Source organism: Zosterops lateralis (assembly GCF_965231275.1).
Source record: "Zosterops lateralis genome assembly, chromosome: 29".
Classification (NCBI taxonomy): Eukaryota; Metazoa; Chordata; class Aves; order Passeriformes; family Zosteropidae; genus Zosterops; species Zosterops lateralis.
Genome location: NC_139789.1, coordinates 4685094 through 4707577, shown reverse-complemented (window position 1 = coordinate 4707577; position 22484 = coordinate 4685094). Strand labels below are relative to the sequence as shown.

The 22484-nt window shown below is 41.3% G+C and overlaps 1 protein-coding gene across 4 annotated transcripts in view; it reads left to right on the top strand.

Annotated features, from left to right (window-relative positions):
* Window positions 1-6351: 6351 nt before the first annotated feature.
* Window positions 6352-22484, top strand: part of UPF1 (UPF1 RNA helicase and ATPase) — a 49973-nt gene continuing 33840 nt past the window's right edge. For all 4 annotated transcript variants that reach the window (XM_083879837.1, XM_083879834.1, XM_083879836.1 and 1 more), the window contains exons 1-6: window positions 6352-6965; window positions 16663-16805; window positions 17060-17149; window positions 18007-18174; window positions 18982-19162; window positions 21354-21515. In XM_083879837.1, coding sequence (XP_083735963.1) covers window positions 6741-6965; window positions 16663-16805; window positions 17060-17149; window positions 18007-18174; window positions 18982-19162; window positions 21354-21515 — 969 coding nt within the window. In that variant the 5' untranslated portion in view covers window positions 6352-6740. The remainder of the gene's footprint in view (window positions 6966-16662; window positions 16806-17059; window positions 17150-18006; window positions 18175-18981; window positions 19163-21353; window positions 21516-22484) is intronic.

The following is a 22484-nucleotide window of genomic DNA, read 5'->3' as shown; positions in this document are numbered from 1 at the left end:
ACCATTAATCTTTAGAGGTTTTTCCCATTTATTTTTAGGGTTTTTCCCATTTATTTTTGGAGGTTTTACCATTTATTTTTTGGGGTTTTTCCATTTATTTCTGGGGTTTCCCATTTATTTTTGAGGCTTTTCCCATTTATTTTGGGGGGGTTTTCCCATTAATTTTTGGGGATTTCACCATTTATTTTTGGGGTTTTTCCCTATTTATTTTTGGGGGTTTTCCCATTAATTTTTTGGGGTTTTTTCCCATTTATTTTTGGGGTTTTCCCATTAATTTTTAGGGGTTTTCTCATTTATTTTTAGGAGTTTTCCCATTTATTTTTGGGGTTTTTTCCCATTAATTTTTGGGGGTTTTCCCATTAATTTTTGGGGGTTTTCCCATTTATTTTTGAGGTTTTTTCCCATTTATTTTTGGAGTTTTTCCCACTTATTTTTATGGGTTTTCTCATTTATTTGGGGTTTTTTCCCATTATTTTTTAGGCGTTTTCCCATTTATTTTGGGGTTTTTCTATTTATTTTGGGGGTTTTTTCCATTAATTTTGGGGTTTTTTTCATTAATTTTTAAGAGTTTTCCCATTAATTTTTCGGGTTTTTCCCATTAATTTTTAGAGTTTTCCCCATTTATTTTTGGGTGGTTTTCCCATTAATTTTGGGGTTTTTTTCCATTAATTTTTAGGGTGTTTCCCATTAATTTTTAGGGGTTTTCCCCGTTTATTTTTGGGGGGTTTTCCCATTTATTTTTGAGTTTTTTTCCCATTTATTTTTGGAGTTTTTCCCACTTATTTTTATGGGTTTTTTCATTTATTTGGAGTTTTTTCCCATTATTTTTAGGCGTTTTCCCATTTATTTTGGGGTTTTTCTCATTTATTTTTGAGAGTTTCCCATTTATTTCTGAGGTTTTTCCATTTATTTGGGGGGGGTTTCCATTAATTTTGGGGTCTTTTTCATTAATTTTTAGAGTTTTCCCCATTTATTTTTAGGGTTTTTCCCATTTATCTTTGGGGTTTTTCCCAGTAATTTATTTATATATTTATATATATTATATATAAATTCTTTATTTATATAAATATACATTTATTTTTATATAAATATATAAAAATGACCACTCACTTTCTCAACACTAAATGGATTTTTCAATGTGATGTTAAAATGCTGTCACAAAAATTTAAGACTAAAGTCTATAAAATTATAATTTTTAAACAATAAAGGTCTTTTTTTTCCTTTTATTTTCCTTTTTCCCAACATTTTTATCTCATTTTTATTCCCAGCCAGGCCTGGAAGTGAAGCTTTGCTGACATTAATCCCCAAAAACCTCCACTCTGCATTAATTCCAATCCAGGGCATTTCAGGACTGGGATTTTTAATTCCACAAGAGCCCAAAAAAAATATTCAATATTTACTTTTTTATGGGGCTTTTGTTCCTTGCAGGAATTTTATGGGATCTGAGACTTCCTGGAATTTGCATTTGTGAAAATTCCCTGGGAATAAACAGAATAAACAGAAATAACTCCCCAACCTCCATAAACCAAAAAAATTCCCTGAGGGATAAACAAAAATATCTCCCCAAAAGCCACAAAAATCCTGTGGGATTTGTTGCTCCAGGAGTTTGGGATGGAACAAAATCCCAGCCAGACAAACCTCCCCCTGTTCTGACATTCTAAAGGGGAAAAAAAATGAGGAAATTCTGGAAAATAAATAAAAATAACAATTTAAATTTTTTAATTCATCATCTGTGAAGATTTATTAGGTTTTTATGGGGTGGAGGGAGCTGTGGGAGGGTTTTGATCCCAGAAATTCCCAAATAAAAGGGGAATTTGTTGCTCTGATCCCACCTCGAATTTAATTTTTTGGATTATTTCATCCCCAGCTTCTTTTGCTTTCCTTCTGTGTCCCTCTCGTGGTGACTCAGGAGAAATGGCTCAACTGCATTGGGAAAAAAAAAATTCCTCATTTATTTTTTTTTCCCTATAGATTTAACTTAAAAAAAAAAATAAAATTAAAAAATATTTTATTGGAATTTTGTCAGCATACAGAATTTTTTTAATTAAAAAAGTGATTTTTTTTGGGTTTTTTTGTTTTTTTTTTGTTTTTTTCTTGTTGTTTTTTTCCTTGTTGTTCTTTTATTTATTGGTATTGGGGTGTGGCGAAAGAAGTAAAATTTTAATTTTTACTTTAATTTTTTTTTAATAACTAAAATTTTAAGGGATTTTCTCAAATGAAAATTTTTTAAAATTTTAAGGAAAAAAGGGGAAGAAAAAGAAAAAAAAAAAAAAAACAACAACCAGAGAGAAAATGAAAAAAAAAAAAAAAAATGGAGAATTTGGATGAAATTATTTATTATAAAAGACACTGGAAGAGATTGAGGATTCCCCATCCCTGGAAATGTCCAAGCACAACCTGGGATTGTGGGAGGTGTCTCTGCCCATGGCAATAAATGGGATTTAAGGGTTAAGATTTCCTGGAATTCTGTGATTTTTAAACACTCTGAGCTCTCTGAGCATTAAATAAAAAATGTATTAACAGAGCAGGGGGAAATAAAGTGATTAATTTGCTTAATGAAGCAAAAAATACCCAGAAACATGGAATTTTCATGGAAATTTGGGAATATGTGGAGTTTTAGCAGGTTTGATTTTATGTGGTGACAAGCTGATTTCTCTTCAGCTTTTTTAATTTAATTTTTTTATTATTATTTTGGGAGCAAGGCAGAACATTCAGGGTTAAACCTGAAATTTGGAGGTTCAAAGAAAAAAATAAAAAATTACTTAAAAATCAGGAATTTTGGAGTCCCAGCCTGGCTTTTGATGTGAGGAAAAACCAAATCTACATTCTCTAGATTTGAATCTTGAGCTCCTCCCTCCCCACCTGATCCTTTCTCCACCCCCTTAACCCAAATTGTTCCATCCCAGGATAAAAATACCCTGAAACAAGGAATTTTCATGGAATGTTGGGAATATGTGGGGTTTTAGCAGGTTTGATTTTATGTGGTGACAAGCTGATTTCTCTTCAGCTTTTTTAATATATTTATTTTTAATTTTGGGAGCAAGGCAGAACATTCAGGGTTAAACCTGAAGTTTGGGGGTTCAAAGAAAAAATAAAAAATCACTTAAAATCAGGAATTTTGGAGTCCCAACCTGGCTTTTGGTGTGAGGAAAAAACAAATCTACATTCTCTAGATTTGAATCTTGAGCTCCTCCCTCCCCACCTGATCCTTTCTCCACCCCCTTAACCCAAATTGTTCCATCCCAGGATAAAAATACCCCAAAAATCCCATTTTTCCCCCAGTTTTTGGCCAGTCTGGGCTCCATTGGCTGTGCCCCCCTCACGTCACAGAATTATCTCCATGGCTGGGAATTCCTGGAGACCAATCCCAGCCCTGCCCAGAGTGAGGAGGAGGATTCCAGCAAATCCCCGGAGCTGCTGAGCCTTTGGAATTCAAAATCAGGTTCAGGGAAAGGCTTTTCCTCGTTCCCAAGGGTTGGGATTTCTCTCTCAGCATTTCCTGCTGCTCATTTGGTTTGTCAGGAGAATCCACCTGCATATTTTCACCTCCTGGAAAGAGAAAAAACATAATTTTGACAGATTAATTCACTCACATTTCTTTTCTCTTTTTGTGAATTCCAGCTTTCTGATCTGCAGGAAAATGGGGAAGTTCAGCATTGTGTTTTTTTCAGGGAGTTGTGCCAGTTTTTTTTTGCTTTTTTAAATTCTGAATTGTTTGCCCAGTGTGAGTCATGGTGCCTTCCCTCTGCAGCAACCCGGGTTTGAGGGGGAAAATTTGCACAGAACACCAAAAAAACCAAAAAAATACAAAAAAACCCCCCCAAAAAATACAAAAAAATACAAAAAAAATACAAAAAAAATACAAAAAAAAATACAAATAAAATACAGTCTGGGAGCTCTGTAGCTCTGTGGATCTATTTTATCCTTAAAAGCTTCCAAGTGACCCCCCCCCAGAGCTTCCAGCATTGCAACAAAGCAAAAATATCATGAAAATTCAAATTATTCTGCTTTGTGTTGGTACAAACAAAGAGAATTTCAGCCTCCAGTTTAAACCCAGCACCGGTTTGGTTTTCCAGCTCCTTCTGGCCCGTGGTGGGGGATCTGCAGCTTCAGCACCTCAGACAGCAGCACCAAAGTGTCCCCAAAGGCCACCCCGAGGGGACAAAGCCACCTCCTGCTGGCACAGGAGGGATTTTTCCACGTTTGTCCTTAAAGGCCCCGTTATTCCCTCCCCTGAGTTGTGTGAGAGGAGCCTCGGCAGAGCTTTGATCCCTTTCCAAGGCTTTTGAGGATTCTGTCGAGCAGCCAAATGTTTGGAGTGTGTTGTGTTTATTAATAAATAAAAGTGTTCGCAGCAAGAAGCCACCTGGCTTTGGACTTTCTTTTTTTTTTTTTTTTTTTTTTTTTTCTCTCTAGTTCCACTTTCATCCTCAAATGTTATTTCACGCTTTTCTCCTCTATCCTGCTTTGGTCTGAAGAGTTTATTCTACTCAAAAAGCTTAAAAACAAAATTAATTCAGTCTCTGTCTCTCTTCAATTCCTGTGCTCTCTGGAGTTGTTTTATTTATTTTTTTTTCCCTCTTTTTGCTGCACAATATTCCCAGGACAAGGATGTTTTCCAATCTCCATCTTTTCAGCCCACCAGCTGCAGATCTGGAACACGTTGTTTCAGGCCTGGCTTTATCCTGCACCAAAAGCAAGAACATAAAATCCAAGTTATTTATAAGAGAAGATACATATTTGCATCTTAACGTGGTAGGGAAGAGGGATTGAATATCCAGCCTTTCCCCAACACACAGAAGTTTTCTTAAAAGGGATTTATTGAGGGTAAAAGGGTTTTTTTTTGTTTTGTTTTGTTTATTTAAAGGTAGAAATGTGGTAGAAATGCATAACTTTGACCTCGGAAACTGCTCAGAGCAGCTCAGCTTTCACTCAGGGCTGTGGGGTATTACAGGTGTGACAGGAATTACAGCAGGAACAGGAATTACTGTAATTCCTGCTCTTAATTCCCACTTAACCCCCCGTGTCCCTCCCGTCAGCTCCAACAGGAACAGGGAGAGCTTGGGTGGGCACAGGGGGTGAAGTGACCCCATTGTCACCACAGGGTCACCCACCTCAGCCCCTCCATCCCCTCAAAAGTGTCCCCAAATCCCCCTGAGAGTGACCTGTCCACCACCTCAGCCCCTCATGAGTGTCCAGTGTCCCCAAATCCCCCCTCAGAGTGACCTGTCCACCACCTCAGCCCCTCAGGAGTGTCACCAAATCCCCCTCAGAGTGACCTGTCCACCACCTCAGCCCCTCAGGAGTGTCCAGTGTCACCAAATCTCCCTCAGAGTGACCTGTCCACCACCTCAGCCCTTCCATCCCCTCACAGGTGTCCAGTGTCACCCTGTCCACCACCTCAGCCCCTCACAAGTGCCCAGAGCCACCAATTTCCCCTCAGAGTGACCTGTCCACCACCTCAGCCCCTCATGAGTGTCCAGGGCCACCACACCCATCCCACTGACCTCTCCACCACCTCAGCCCCCACAGCCCCCCGCCCCTCACCTCGGTGTCCCATTGGCTGTCACAGCCGTCACTCAGAGCCAGGCCCCGCCCATCATTTAATTTCTGGAACCCATTGGCTGCCGGAGCCGTCACTCAGCGCTAAGATCCGCCCACCAACGTGTGCCCTGGTGGGTGGGGCGCGCACCCCCCGCCCTCCCGCCCTCATTAGCGGCCACATCTGTCACTCAGAACCAAAACCGCCCCTCCCCGTGTGTGTGGGGACGCATCCCCTCCCCAGGCGGCTCTGGACCCCCTCTTCACCCTTATCGCGATGGCCCATTGGCCGCCACACCCATCACTCAGAGCTAAACCTCGCCCCCTCCCCAGCGGGCTGGCAGCACGCTCACCCCCTTACCTCAACAACCGATTGGCCGCCACACCCATCACTCATACTTAAAACTCGCTCCTTACCCACCGCGCGCAGCGGGCCGACAACGCGCTCACCCCTCACCTCAACAACCCATTGGCCGCCGCGCCCATCACTCAGACCTAAACCTCGCCCTCTTCGCAGCGGGCTGGCAGCACGCTCACCCTCTTACCTCAACAACCCATTGGCCGCCACACCCATCACTCAGCGCTAAACCCCGCCCCTTCCCCACAGCACGCAGCGGTCATTGGCCGCCGCGCCCATCACTCACACCTAAACCCCTCCTCATCCCTCAATGAAGCATATTGGGCATGCAGCGCGCCCCCTGGCGGCCGTGCCGCTCTCTCTCGTGCGTGCTGCGTGTGCGTCACCGCCCGCCGTTCCCTCCCGCGCGCGCGCGCTGCCGTCGCCGCGTTCCCCCCCCCCGTCCCCCCCCCCACTCCCGCGCGCGCGCGCTCCGCGTCACCGCTCACGGGCCGCGGCCGGACGGACAGACAAACTCGGACCCGGCCGGACACACGGACGCGGCCCTTCCTTCCCCAACTCCCTCCCTCAGCTCCTCTCTCTCTCTTACCCCCTTCCTCCCGGCACCAGCGGCTGGTTCGGTTTTTTTTTTTTTTTTTTTTTTTTTAATTTTTTTTTTTTCTGTTGTGTGTGGGGGGGGCGCGCGGCCTGGTGGCGCGCGGCGGATCCGCCGCTCGCGTAGCGCGGCCGCTCAGGGGAGGGGGGGGGAAAGGCCTGGGGAGGGTTTTTTTTTTTAATATTATTATTTTTGAGGAGAAGGAGAGAGAAGGAGTGTAGCTCCTAAAGGCCAAAAAACACCACGATGAGCGTGGAGGCGTACGGCCCCAGCTCGCAAACCCTCACCTTCCTGGACACGGAGGAGGCCGAGCTGCTCGGCGCCGACACTCAGGGCTCCGAGTTCGAGTTCACCGACTTCACCCTCCCCAGCCAGACCCAAACCCCGCCCGGGCCGGGCCAGGCGGGGCCGCCACAAGGCCAAGGACCCCCCGGGGCCGGGCAGGGAGCTCCGGGCCCGCTGGAAGCGCAGGTGAGGAGGGATTTGGGCTTGGGGAGAACCGGAGAAAAGGGTCTGGAAAAGGGGTTGGGCCGTTCGGGCCTTTCCCAGGCGGGAGCCGCGTGTGGAGCGGCCCCGGGAGAGGCGCGATTGGAGCGGAGGAAACTTCCCTGAGTCGTGAAAAAATATATCAAAAATCCCCCCGGGTTTTGGGTGTCATCCCATTGGATTTTGGGTGTCGTACCCCCGGGTTTTGGGTGTCATCCCATTGGATTTTGGGTGTCATTCCCCTGGTTTTTGGGTGTCGTCCCACCCGGTTTTGGGTGTCGTCCCATTGGATTTTGGGGTGTCGTCCCCCCGCGTTTTATGTGTCCTCCCCCCTGTTTTTGGGTGCCGTCCCCCCGGGTTTTGGGGTGTCGTCCCACCCGGTTTTGGGTGTCGTTTCGGCTTTTTTTTTTTCTCCTTAAAACAAACCCTTTTTTTTTTTTTTTTTTTTTTTTTTTTTTTTGCGGGTGGTGGTTGCTTTATCGGAAGTTGGTTGCTGAGGAAATTCGGCCTTTTTTTTACTTCCTGCCGTTGAAATGACGCTTTAATTTCATCTCGTTAATACTATGAACGTTAATTTTTAATTTTAATTTCCACCTTTTTTTTTTGTTGTTGTTGTTGGTTTTTTATTTTTCCTCACGGTTGTTGGGCTGGTTTGTTTGAGGGGTTTTGTGGCAGGGCCAGGCCCCAGACGAGTTCTGAGTTTCTCTGGTTCCTCGTGGCTTTAGAAACAGCTTTTAGTTTTGTTTCCTTCTTTTCTTTTTTTCTTTATTATCGCGCCATTTGATGTGTTGGCACCTAAAAGACAATGAAATTGTATTTATTCAGCGATTCACAGCTCGTGGGCAGGTGAGGAATTAGGATTACGGAGATAACAATCTCAGTGTGTCTGTAGTAAACAACAAAAACACCCCAAAACTCTCCTTTATTTTTTAAAAAAAGCCACACTTTTCTCCAGTTTTAACATCATGGAATATTCAGTTTTCTCGCAAAAAACCCGTTATTAACCATTAAATGCTTTTACATCACCCACAAGGTGTTCAGGGATGAGTTTAAGGAGCTTTAGGTGAGTTTTTATCCCCCAAACCTGTTTATTTTTTTCTCCTTTTCTTTGTAAAACCTGCCCCAGAGTGGAGCAGCTCCACAGGTGTTTAAGGCAGGATTTCTCCTGTTTATCCCAGCACAAAATAAATCAAATTTTTAATGCCTGAAAGTGCTCAGTGACACCAGGGATGTGCTCAGGTTTGTAAAGGCAGAGTCAGCTCAGAGCTCTTGGGTTGTTTTATTATTTTATTTTATTTATTTAATAGAATTTCTCCAGTTTGGGCATTGAGGAATCAGAATTATTTACTGCCAGTGGTGAAATCTCTGTGCACACTCAGACTAGACATGAAAAAAAAGAGAATTTTAATCACATTTAAACCTTTAATGGGCTCTGATCACTCCAGAACTCCCAGCAGAGAATTTGTGGCCAAGGAGGAGAAAAACCACCCCAAAATCAGCCTCATAAGCTGAAAGTCCAGACAAGAGAGTTATTAATTGGCCTTTTTTTTTTTTGTCTAAACTTGTTTGAAAAACCTTTGAAGTCAAAGTAAAAAAAATAATAAAAGCTCTAGAGAGCAGATTCAGGTACTGGTTTTGTCTCCTGGCTAAAAGGAAGAAGTTTTATGTTGAATTTTTTAAAAAATCAGGTTGGTTTTATGTTTCTGCCAACTTTTGTGGTCACCCTGGTGCTGATTTTGACGTTAAAAATGTCATTTTTGGGGGAGGGACTCTGAGGGCTGGAACAGTTTCCTCCTGAGTGAAGTAAAAGCAACTCCAGGATCTGCTCAGACCTGCCCCTCTCAGGGCTGATAAAATCACAAATTAAATGTTTTTTTTTAAAAAAAAAAGTTCTGGGCAAAATCTTTTTGCTGCCCTCACCAAATAATTGAAGTTTGTTGTTCTTAAATAATAATAATAAGTTCTCCAACTGGTCAGAGTTTGTTAATTGAAATATCAGCCCTGTGATTATAATTAAAGCTCATTAAATTAATAACTTTATTTGGGGCTGAGGAATGTTGGAGGTGGAAACTTCTGCTCTGCTGTTTCTGGGGTCTTTTTATAAAAATAAAGATTGAGGGGAACCTCATTTTTTTTAGGAAAACTTGATGGATTTAGTCTAAACCAACTTCCTTCCCCAATATATTTAATTAATATTTTAACAATTGATTAGTGCTCAATTGACAGGAGCAGAGCACAAACATTCCCTGGTGTTTGTTTTTTTTTCTACACAAAACTCTATTTTTATTGTTTCCTAGAATTAGATAAACATAAAAATCGATTTTTTTTTTCCAAGTATTTTAAAAATAATTTCAAATTCCCAGAGGAGCTGGATCCCTGGAAGTGTCCAAGGGGTCAAGGAAAGTGGGATGGGATTTAAGGGATGGGATTTAAAGTAATTTCAATCCTGAGATTCTCTGAAATTCTCATTCCTGCCTTGGTTTTTTCCCTCCTGTGGGTGAGATTTTCCTGCTGGGACCCTCAGTGTGGATTAAACCTAGTCCAGGTCCAGCCTAGAGAGGCCGGGTTTAATTCCCAGCCCTCATTCCAACCCTGAAATTCTCTGAAATTCTCATTCCTGCCTCACTTTTTTCCCTCCTCTGGGTGGGATTTTCCTGCTGGGACCCTCAGTGTGGATTAACCAGCTCAGCCTGGGTTAGGTCTGGCCTAGAGAGGCTGGATTTAATTCCCAGCCCTCATTCAGACTCCCAAAATTCTCTGAAATTCTCATTCCTGCCTCACTTTTTTTCCCTCCTGTGGGTGGGATTTTGCTGCTGGGACCCTCAGTGTGGATTCAGCCTGGTCCAGGTCCAGCCCAGCGAGGCCGGGTTTAATTCCCAGCCCTAACAAATATCCTGCCCTCATTCCAACCCCGAGATTCTCTGGACTTCTCATTCCTGCCTCACTTTTTTCCCTCCTCTGGGTGGGATTTTCCTGCTGGGACCCTCAGTGTGGATTAACTCTGCTCCTGGAGGGCTCAACCTAGTCCAAGTCTGGCCTAGAGAGGCTGGATTTAATTCCCAGCCCTCATTCAGACTCCCAAAATTCTCTGAAATTCTCATTCCTGCCTCACTTTTTTCCCTCCTGTGGGTGGGATTTTGCTGCTGGGACCCTCAGTGTGGATTCAGCCTGGTCCAGGTCCAGCCTAGCGAGGCCGGGTTTAATTCCCAGCCCTAACAAAGGTTGTTTTGTCCCGGCCAGGCGAGTCCTCAGGTCCCTCCCAGGGGCGAGGCTTTCCCCGACTTCCTCCTTGGGAAAGGGAAAGCGACTCTCCCTCCCTCCCTGGCTGGGGGAGCACGGGCTCTGCTCTACAGCTCTGAAAGGAAAATTAAATCCAACAACAGCTGCTTTTGCCATCCAACCCCAAAATTGTGGGGTTTGGGGGGGATTACCTGAGGTGGGGATGTTGTGGTGGTGAAATGGAGCAGCAGAATGGGGGTGAAACATCAGTACAGGAGTTTTCTAGTAGAATATCTGTTTTATATATTTTATATTTTATATCTGGAAATGCTGGAGTGCAATTTGAAGTTGTTGTTGCAGCTTGAAATGCAGAGGTGGCTGCAGGTGTGCTCACCTGGGCTGTGCTCCTGGAGCAGCAGTGGAGGTGGGAATGTTCTGTTACCACTGATCCAGGCACTCACAGGCAGCAGAATCCCACAGTTCTGGAGTGATTTGGGTTGGAAAACCTTAAATCTTAAAAATCCCAAAGGTAAAGGCACCTTCCACTGTCCCAGGGAGCTTCAAACCCCGTCCAGCCTGACCTGGGGCACTGCCAGGGATCTGGGGGCTGCTCTGGGAATTCCAGCCCAACCCCTCACACCAGGAATTCCTTCCCAAAATCCCACCCAGATCCCCCATTCACAGTTTAAATCCATTCCCTGTGTCCTGTCCCTCCATCCCTCATCCCAAATCCCTCTCCAGCTCTCCTGGAGCCCCTTTAGGGACTGGAGCAGCTCCAAGTTTTCCCTGGAGCTTCACTTTTCCAGCCTTGGGCACTTCCAGGGATCCAGGGGCTTCTCTGGGAATTCCAGCCCAGCCCCTCACAGCCAGGAATTCCTGCCCAATGTCCCACCCAGATCCTCCTTTCCCAGTTTAGAGCCATTCCCTGTGTCCTGGAATTCCAGTCCTTGTCCCAAATCCCTCTCCAGCTCTCCTGGAGCCCCTTTAGGGACTGGAAACAGCTCCAAGGTTTTCCTGGAGTGTCACTTTTCCAGCCTTGGGCCCTTCCAGGGATCCAGGGGCTGCTCTGGGAATTCCAGCCCAACCCCTCACAGGCAGGAATTCCCTCCAAATATCCCACCCAGATCCTCCTTTTCCCAGTTTGGAGCCATTCCCTGTGTCCTGGAATTCCAGTCCTTGTCCCCTTTAGGGACTGGAAGTGGCTCCAAGGTTTCCCTGGAGCTTTTCCTTCCAGCCTGGCCTTGAATCCTCCCAGGGAGGAATTCCTTCCCACTCTCCCACCTAAACCCACCTTCCTTCACCTTGGAGCCATTCCCTGTGTCCTGGAATTCCAGTCTTTGTCCCCAAATCCCTCCCCAGCTCTCCTGGAGCCCCTTCAGGCTCTGGAAACAACTCCAGGATTTCCCTGGATCCTTCTCCCACCTTTCCTTGGTCACTGCCATGGATTGAGCACTCACAGCTTCCCTGTCCCTCACTGATTTCTCTCCTTTGTCTCCCAGTGAATATTTTGGGGCCAGCAGAGGAGCCAGGAAGGCTCTGGGAGTTTTTTTGGGAGTAGTTTTGTGGCACCTCACTCAGTGCTCAGCCCTGCCAAACTCGCCGTGCCAGAAACTGCAGCCAACAATTTATTTTATTTATTTATTTTTTAGTTTCAAAGAGAGCAGTGGCCCCTCTGCCACCAAGAGCTGCCCGTGCCAGGTTTTTAATCCAGTGCACACAGGGCTGACATCACAGGAGGCTTGGGAACAATCATTTATTTCCTCCTGCCAAGGGCTGGGGCTGCATTTCACAGCGAGGTGACATCACTGCTGCCTCCCCGAGGGCTGGGGCAGCCCGGCCTCTCCTGCACCTGGCAGCTTTTCTTTTATGGCTTCAAAAATCCCAAACTAAACCCTGTACCTGGTAGTTCTTCTTTAAAAATCCCAAACCAAACCCTGCACCTGGGAGTTCTTTAAAAATCCCAAACCAAACCCTGTACCTGGGAGTTCTTTAAAAATCCCAAACTAAACCCTGTACCTGGGAGTTCTTTAAAAATCCCAAACTAAACCCTGTACCTGGGAGTTCTTCTTCAAAAATCCCAAACCAAACCCTGTACCTGGGAGTTCTTCTTTAAAAATCCCAAACCAAACCCTGCACCTGACAGTTCTTCCTTTAGAAATCCCAAACCAAACCCTGTACCTGGGAGTTCTTCTTCAAAAATCCCAAACCAAACCCTTTACCTGGGAGTTCTTATTTAAAAATCCCAAACCAAACCCTGCACCTCACTGGTCTTCCTTTTTTTTGCCTGTAAAAATCCCAAACCAAACCCTGCACCTGGCAGCTCTTCTTTTTCTGGCTTCAGAAATCCCAAACCAAACCCTGTACCTGGGAGTTCTTCCTTTAAAAATCCCAAACCAAATCCTGTACCTGAGATCTCTTCCCTTTCTGCCTTTGAAAATCCCAAACCAAACCCTGCACCTGACATTTCTTCCTTTAAAAATCCCAAACCAAACTCTGCACCTGGGAGTTCTTCTTTAAAAATCCCAAACCAAATCCTGTACCTGAGATCTCTTCCTTTTCTGCCTTTGAAAATCCCAAACTGAACCTGCACCTGACAATTCTTCCTTTAGAAATCCCAAACCAAACTCTGCACCTGGGAGTTCTTCTTTAAAAATCCCAAACCAAACCCTGCACCTGAGATCTCTTCCTAAAAAAATCCCAAACCAAACTCTGCACCTGACAGTTCTTCTTTTTCTGCCTCCAAAAATCCCAAACCAAATCCTGCACCTGACTTTTCTTCCTTAAAAAAATCCCAGACTTTGCACCTGACATTTCTTCTTTTTCTCCCTTTAAAAATCCCAAACCAAACTCTGCCCCTGACAGTTTTTCCTTTAAAAATCCCAAACCAAACTCTGCCCCTGACAGTTTTTCCTTTAAAAATCCCAAACCAAACTCTGCCCCTGACAGTTTTTCCTTTAAAAATCCCAAACCAAACTCTGCACCTGACAGTTTTTCCTTTAAAAATCTCAAACCAAACCCTGCACCTGAGATCTCTTCCTTTTCTTCCTTAAAAAATCCTAAACCAAACCCTTGCACTTGACAATTCTTCCTTCAAAAATCCCAAACCAAACCCAAACTTTGCTGCTTTTTTGTTTAAAACAGGAGACCTTTTTTTTTTTTTTTTTTTTTTTTTTTTTTTTTTTTTTTTTGAGCCTCTTAAAAATTAAAATTAAAATCAACCCGTTTTAAAATAATACATTTGTGGGGTAGAAATGAAGGAATTCAGATCAACTCCAGGCTTTGGAATTTCCACCTGTGGCACCATCAGCTCTTGTTTATATTTTATAAAATGCCTCTATTGATAAGAAATTGATATTTTCAGGTGGATATTTTTTGTTTATATTTTATAAAATGCCTCTATCAATAGAAAATGAATAATTTCAGGTGGATATTTTTTGTTTCTCTGTTATAAAATGCCTCTGTCAATAGGAAATGGATATTTTCAGGTGGATATTTTTGTTTATGTTTTATAAAATACCTCTGTCAATAGGAAATGGATATTTTCAAGTGGATATTTTTATTTCTCTTTTATAAAATACCTCTAGCAATAGGAAATTGATAATTTCAGGTGGATATTTTTGTTTCTCTTTTATAAAATGCCTCTATCAATGGGAAATGGATAATTTCAAGTGGATATTTTTTGGTTTCTCTTATAAAATACCTCTATCAATAGGAAATGGATAATTTCAAGTGGATATTTTGGTTTCTCTTTTATAAAATACCTCTATTGATAAGAAATGGATATTTTCAGGTGGATATTTTTGTTTCTATTTTATAAAATATCTCTATTGATAAGAAATGGATAATTTCAGGTGGATATTTTTGTTTATATTTGGATTTGGTTTGGATTCCTTTTTCCATCTCCCCTTTTTTGCACATTCACTTCCTTTGGCCTGATGCTTTTAATATTAAAAGGCAGAGCTGGGAGATGACAGCAATAAAAACCCAATTATTTTATTTTAATTTAATTTATTTTATTTTATTTTAATGCTCCTCATTTCATTTGCAGAACTTTGAAGGGGAATTTTGATTTGGAGTTTAAACTCTTGCAATTGGCTGTTCAGTTTTTAATGTTCAATTTTTACTGAGCTGAGTTTGCTTCATTAAAGCTCAAAGAAGGGCAACTTTTTATTTATTTTTTTAATTTATTTTAGTAAAGAAAGGTTTTGTGTTCTCCCTGGGAGCTGCTTTTTGTCAGAGTTAAATTTCCACCTCTCAGATAAATTGTATTAAATATAAATTATTAAAATTAAATTAAAATATATTTATTTTCAGATATAATTTATAAATAGGTACTATATATAATATGTTTAGATGTATTATATAGATATATTATATAGATATATTATATAGATAAATTATATATGTATTTTATATTATATATAAATACATTTATATACTTCATATAGATATATTTATAATTTTTAAAGATATATTTACAATATATATAAAATACATATTTATACATTAAATAAAAATTATATTTTATTCATAGACAAAGGCCTTGAGTGATCTTTGTCCTATTTGGCCTGGTTAAAATTCAGAAATAAATCTTTATTTTACAAAATTTTGGGGCTGTTAATTATCCCTGAGATGGGGAAATGAGCCCAGGCCTCCCCTCAGTTGTGCTGTGAATATTGTGAATATTCCAATCACTTTGGTCATTTCCCACATTTTCCACTCAAATTTAACATGAATTAGGATCAACTTATCCCTGTTCAGCTTTGGTAGGATTTTGACTAAAGAAATCAGAGAAAAAACCAAATTTTGGGGTTTTTTCCTGCTCAATCTTGAGGTGCTGAACCCCCAGGACTGGAGGAATGAAACCAAAACACCTGAAAACCCCAAAAGGCTCCACTTTGCCAAAATCCCAGCGTGGCCTCCACCCCAAAAAATGGATTGATTTTTATAAAAATGCCAAAAAAATGGAGTTATTTTTAAAAAAACTGGGGGGGTGTGAAATTTGCTGAGGCAGCACCAAAATGTTGCAGAATTTCCACAATTCTAAATAAGTGAGGGGAAAAAAAAAAAAAAAAAATCCTGTGCAGTAAAATTCCTGTTTCCAGGTAAATCCCTGAAATAAAAAAAATAAATAAAATAAAGAAAGAGTGGGAAAAAAACAGCTGCTGGAATTGTTGAAATGGAATTTTTTATTTTTTGTTTTTTTGTTATGCAAGGCTGTGGGAAAAACTGTAAGTGCAGCAAAGCAAACTCCTTGTTTTCCTGCTTTTATCAGTCGGAGTTTAAATAACCCTGAGCAACAGGAGGTGCTGATGGAGCAGGTATTGATTAGATGGAAAAATAACAATCTGCAGGAGAGCAAATCTCCTCCTGTTCCTGGGAGCTTTATCCCAACTTAGCACTTGGGGTTGAAATAATCCTGGGAAAAAAAAAACCCAAAAACAAAAAACAAGGAGCCGATGAAGCAAGTCTTGGTTATATAATGGGTGTGTTCCAACTCTTTGGCAGCATTTTTTTTTCCCTTTTCTTTTTCCCCTTTTCCTTTTCCCCTTTTCCTTTTCCCCTTTTCCTTTTCCCCTTTTCCTTTTTCCCTTTTCCTTTTCCCCTTTTCCTTTTCCCCTTTTCCTTTTCCCCTTTTCCTTTTTCCCTTTTCCTTTTTCCCTTTTCCTTTTTCCCTTTTCCTTTTTCCCTTTTCCTTTTTCCCTTTTCCTTTTTCCCTTTTCCTTTTTCCCTTTCCCTTTTTCCTTTTTCCCTTTTCCTTTTTCCCTTTTCCTTTTTCCCTTTTCCTTTTTCCCTTTTCCTTTTTCCCTTTTCCTTTTTCCCTTTTCCTTTTTCCCTTTTCCTTTTTCCCTTTTCCTTTTTCCCTTTTCCTTTTTCCCTTTTCCTTTTTCCCTTTTCCTTTTTCCCTTTTCCTTTTTCCTTTTCCCCTTTTCCCCTTTTCCCCTTTTCCCCTTTTCCCCTTTTCCCCTTTTCCCCTTTTCCCCTTTTCCCTTTTCCCCTTTTCCCTTTTCCCCTTTTCCCTTTTCCCTTTTCCCCTTTTCCCCTTTTCCCCTTTTCCCCTTTTCCCCTTTTCCCCTTTTCCCTTTTCCCTTTTCCCCTTTTCCCCTTTTCCCTTTTCCTTTTCCCTTTTCCCTTTTCCCTTTTCCCTTTTCCCTTTTCCCTTTTCCCTTTTCCTTTTCCCCTTTTCCCCTTTTCCCCTTTTCCCCTTTTCCCCTTTTCCCCTTTTCCCCTTTTCCCCTTTTCCCCTTTCCCCTTGCCCTTCCCCTGTTTCCCCTGTTTCCCCTTTTTCCCCTTTTTCCCCTTTTTTCCTTTTCCCCTTTTCCCCCTTTCCCTTTTCCCCCTTTTCCCTTTTCCTTTCCTTCTCTGGAGGTTTCTCAATTTTTGGGGTGTTTGGGGGTTGATTTTTGGGGTGTTTGGGGGTTGATTTTTGGGGTGTTTTAATTTAATCACCTTTTAATTCCAGGTGAATGGTCCAGATGGGATCCTGCAGAACGGGGCAGTGGATGAGAACGTGGCCAAGACCAGCCAGCTCCTGGCAGAGCTGAACTTTGAGGAGGATGAGGAGGACACTTATTACACCAAGGATCTCCCTGTGCACGCCTGCAGGTGACAATTTGGATTTTAGGAGCTCTTATACAAATTAATAACAAATCCCACCCCCAGCAATGGGGAAACTTTAAAATATTTGTGACTCAAAACAGAAATTTGGCTTCTCTTAGCTCTGATGTTCCCCAATTTCCACTTCCTTTTATTTTTGTGCCTTTTAAATCAGATTAAAGCTCATGTTTGGGTTTTCCTTTCAGCAATAACCAATCATTTATTTATTTTTTTTTTTTTTTTTTTTTTTTGTGGAATTGCAGTTACTGTGGGATCCACGACCCTGCCTGTGTGGTTTACTGCAACACCAGCAAGAAATGGTTCTGCAACGGGCGTGGCAACACCTCTGGCAGGTAAATGGGGGCTCTTTTGTATTCTGATTTTATATTCTGATATTCTATATTATATATTCTGATTTTGCCACCTTTTTTCATGACTTTCTGGTGGTTCTGCTGTGCAGGTGAGAGAAATCCTGATTCCTTTGAAAAAGCAGCCTTTGCTTTTATTTTTGCTAAAAATAAGTTTTATATTCTGATTTTGCCACCTTTTTTCCTGACTCTCTGGTGGTTCTGCTGTGCAGGTGAGAGAAATCCTGATTTGTTTAAAAATCTTTCATTTTGGCCCAAAATAAGTTTTATATTCTGATTTTGCCACCATTTTCCTGACTCTGTGGTGGTTCTGCTGTGCAGGTGAGAGAAATCCTGATTTGTTTGAAAAATCTTTCATTTTAGCCCAAAATAACTTTTATATTCTGATTTTGCCACCCTTTTTCTGACTCTGTGATGGTTCTGCTGTGCAGGTGAGAGAAAACCTTGGTTTTCCATCTGATTTATTTAAAAAGCAGCTCTTGCTTTCATTTTGGCCCAAAATAAGTTTTATATTCTGATTTTGCCACCTTTTTTCCTGACTCTCTGGTGCTTCTGCTGTGCAGGTGAGACAAAACCTGATTTATTTAAAAAGCAGCCCTTCTTTTTATTTTGGCTAAAAATATAAAAAGGACAATTTTCTACCCATTTCCTCTTTATCCACAAATGGAAACTCCTGAAAAAATATTCCCAACGTGGATGGAAAAGAACCAAAATCCAACCAACCAACCAACAGATTGATTAGAGTTTTACTAATAAATAGTATAATAGTATATTACTAATAATATAACTAATAAATCTGATTTTTGGGGGGTGAAATTGCAATAAATCTGTTTGTTTTTCAGCCACATTGTGAATCACCTGGTGAGAGCCAAGTGCAAAGAGGTGACTCTGCACAAGGACGGGCCCCTGGGGGAGACAGTCCTGGAGTGTTACAACTGCGGCTGCAGGAACGTTTTCCTGCTGGGCTTCATCCCTGCCAAGGCTGACTCCGTGGTGGTTCTGCTCTGCAGGTGAGATAAAACCTGAGTTATTTGAAAAAGATTTCATTTTGACCCAAAATATGTTGTATATTCTGATTTTGCCACTCTTTTTCCTGAGTCCGTGGTGGTTCCGCTGTGCAGGTGAGAGAAAACCTTTGCTGCACATCTGATTTATTTTAAAAACCCTTCATTTTTACCTAAAATAATTTTTATATTCTCATTTTGCCACCCTTTTTCTTACTCTGTGGTGGTTCTGCTGTGCAGGTGAGACAGAACCTGATTTACTTAAAAAACATTTCATTTTCACCCAAAATAAGTTTTATATTCTGATTTTTCCACCCTTTTTCTTGACTCCATGGTGGTTCTGCTCTGCAGGTGAGAGAAAAACCTGGTTTGTTTGAAAAAGATTTCATTTTGACCCAAAATATGTTGTATATTCTGATTTTGCCACTATTTTTCCTGGCTTTGTGATGGTTCTGCTGTGCAGGTGAGAGAAAACCTGATTTGTTTGAAAAAGATTTCATTTTGGCCCAAAATATTTTGTATATTCTGATTTTGCCACTATTTTTCCTGAGTCTGTGGTGGTTCTGCTGTGCAGGTGAGAGAAAACCTTGCCTGCCCATCTGATTTATTTAAAAAAAAAACAGTCCTTGCTTTCATTTTCACCCAAAATAAGTTTTATATTCTGATTTTGCCACCCTTTTTCCTGACTCCGTGGTGGTTCTGCTGTGCAGGTGAGAGAAAATCCTGAGTTTCAGCCCCGTTTTCACCCTCCACACTAAACTTCCCCTCAATCTTTTCAAATTTCACATTTCCTGTGTGTGTTGTGTCCCGCAGGCAGCCGTGTGCCAGCCAGAGCAGCCTCAAGGACATCAACTGGGACAGTTCCCAGTGGCAGCCCCTGATCCAGGACCGCTGTTTCCTCTCGTGGCTGGTGAAAATTCCCTCCGAGCAGGAGCAGCTCCGGGCCAGGCAAATCACAGCCCAGCAGATCAACAAGCTGGAGGAGCTCTGGAAGGTAAAACCTGAATTTTTTGGGGTTTATTTTACCATTTTTTGAAGAGAGGACAAGGATTTTTGGTAAAACTCACACAAGGTTTAAAAGTCGGTCAAAGGATTCAGGAAATGGTTGAAACCTCAAGTTTTTTGGGGTTTATTTTACCATTTTTGAGGGATTTCTTTGAATGGAGGACAAGGATTTTTGGTAAAACTCACACAAGGTTTAAATCCTTCCACCTGAAGGATTTGACCTGAATTGGTCAAAGGATTCAGGAAATCATTGAAAGCTTCACCAAGCTGAAAAATCCCCAACTTTTCCTTGCTCTCATATCAAGATTTACAAATATTTCTGCTTTAAGTGATGCCCAGCAGAGCAGGGAATTGTTGTTTCATTCGTTTATGGGGTTTATAAGAGGTTTTTTTGTGCATCTTTTAAAATTTCAATACAATTTGTAATGCCCTGGTGTAGTTTTAATCTCCGGGGCAGGCAAATCACAGCCCAGCAGATCAACAAGCTGGAGGAGCTCTGGAAGGTAAAGCCTCAAGTTTTTGGGGTTTATTTTATCATTTTTGAGGTTGTTTTTTGAATGGAGGACAAGGATTTTTGGTAAAACTCACACAAGGTTTAAAAATTGGTCAAAGGATTCAGGAAATGGTTGAAACCTCAAGTTTTTTGGGGTTTATTTTACCATTTTTGAGGGGTTTTTTTGAATGGAGGACAAGGATTTGAGGTAAAACTCACACAAGGTTTAAATCCTTCCACCTGAAGGATTTGACCTGAATTGGTCAAAGGATTCAGGAAATCATTGAAATCTTCACCAAGCTGAAAAAACCCCAACTTTTCCTTGCTCTCATATCACGATTTACAAATATTTCTGCTTTAAGTGATGCCCAGCAGAGCAGGGAATTGTTGTTTCATTCACTTTGGGGATTTTTGAGGGTTTTTTTTGAAGGGAGGACAAGGATTTTAAGTAAAACTCACACAAGGTTTAAAAATCGGTCAAAGGATTCAGGAAATGGTTGAAACCTCAAGTTTTTTGGGATTTATTTTACCATTTTTGAGGTGTTTTTTTGAAGGAGGGACAAGGATTTGAGGTAAAATTCACACAAGGTTTAAATCCTTCCACCTGAAGGATTTGACCTGAATTGGTCAGAGGATTCAGGAAATCATTGAAAGCTTCACCAAGCTGAAAAATCCCCAACTTTTCCTTGTTCTCATATCAAAGTTTCCAAATATTTCTGCTTTAAGTGATGCCCAGCAGAGCTGGGAATTGTTGTTTCATTCACTTTTGGGATTTTTGAGGGGTTTTTTTTGAAACAGGACAAGGATTTTTGGTAAAACTCACACAAGGTTTAAAAATCGGTCAAAGGATTCAGGAAATCATTGAAAGCTTTACCAAACTGAAAAAACAACTTTTCCTTGCTCTGATATCAAAGTTTCCAAATATTTCTGCTTTAAGTGATGCCCAGCAGAGCAAGGAATTATTATTTCATTCATTTATGGGGTTTATAAGAAGTTTTTTCTGCATCTTTTAAAATTTCAATACAATTTGTAATGCCCTGGTGTAGTTTTAATCTCTGGGCCAGGCAAATCACAGCCCAGCAGATCAACAAGCTGGAGGAGCTCTGGAAGGTAAAGCCTGAATTTTTTGGGGTTTATTTTACCATTTTTTAGGGTTTTTTTTGAAGAGAGGACAAGGATTTTTGGTAAAACTCACACAAGGTTTAAAAATCGCTCAAAGGATTCAGGAAATGGTTGAAAGCTCAAGTTTTTTGGGGTTTATTTTACCATTTTTGAGGTGTTTTTTTGAAGGAGGGACAAGGATTTTTGGTAAAACTCACACAAGGTTTAAATCCTTCCACCTGAAGGATTTGACCTGAATTGGTCATAGGATTCAGGAAATCATTGAAATCTTCACCAAGCTGAAAAATCCCCAACTTTTCCTTGCTCTGATATCAAGATTTACAAATATTTCTGCTTTAAGTGATGCCCAGCAGAGCAAGGAATTGTTGTTTCATTCATTTATGGGGTTTTTGAAAGGTTTTTTTTTGTGCATCTTTTAAAATTTCAATATGATTCGTAATGCCCTGGTGTAGTTTTAGGGGTGATATCACTCTCTGTATCAATTAAAACACAATTTTATCAATCCTGCTGTCAATATTTTTACATTTCAACCTTTAAAACAAAACATTTCTGCTTTAATTTCCAGGAAAATCCATCTGCCACCCTGGAGGACTTGGAAAAACCTGGTGTCGATGAGGAGCCCCAGCACGTCCTGCTCAGATATGAAGATGCTTATCAATACCAAAATATTTTTGGTCCTCTGGTCAAGCTGGAGGCAGATTATGACAAGAAACTCAAGGAATCTCAGGTAAAACGTGTGAGATTTGTTTTTTGAGGGGCTCCTGAGCAATCCTGGGGGGTCAAACACGGAATCACAGCACAAAAAGGAGGAAAATTTGAGTGAAATCAATGAAAATTTGAATTGTTGTGGTGTGGGAAATCAGCTCTGTGATGGGGAGAGCAGAGAAAATCCTCACTATGAGGAGTTTTAAAAGCTTGAAACACTTGGGAACTTCTCACCTTTCTTATGGTCGAGTTTTTCTTTCCAAAAAACCACCTCCTCTCCCAGAAATTCAGCTTTTTCTTACTCACAGAAGCTTCAGTTCCCCTGACCAGGGGAAATGGCAATTCTGGGAACTCCTGGAAATATTTAATGTCTGTTTGAGATGGGGGAGAATTAAGAATTACAGAGCTGGTGAGCAGGACTTTGCTTCTCATCATTAACTCTTAAATACAGAATTTACCTTCTGCAAAGTGCAGGAATAAATACAGATTTTTTTGTGGCAAGTTTTGTAATTTCTCCACAGTTTTGAAGCTCAGGGCTGTGGTGGTTGGAAAACAACTCTTGATAATTTTCTGCAAAGTGCAGGAATAAATACAGATTTTTGTTGAAATGGCAATTCTGGGGAACTCCTGGAAACATTTAATATCTGTTTGAAATGGGGGAGAATTAAGAATTACAGAGCTGGTGGACAGGACTTTGCTTCTCATCATTAACTCTTAAATACAGAATTCACGTTCTGCAAAGTGCAGGAAAAAATACAGATTTTTTGTGGCAAATTTTGTAATTTCTCCACAGTTTTGAATCTCAGGACTCTGGTGGTTGGAAAACAACTCTTGATCACCTTATGCAAGATACAGGAATAAATAGAGATTTTTGTAGCAAATTTTGTAATTTCTCCACAGTTTTGAAGCTCAGGACTGTGGTGGTTGGAAAACAGCTCTTGATAATTTTCTGCAAGGTGCAGGAATAAATACAGATTTTTGTGGAAATGGC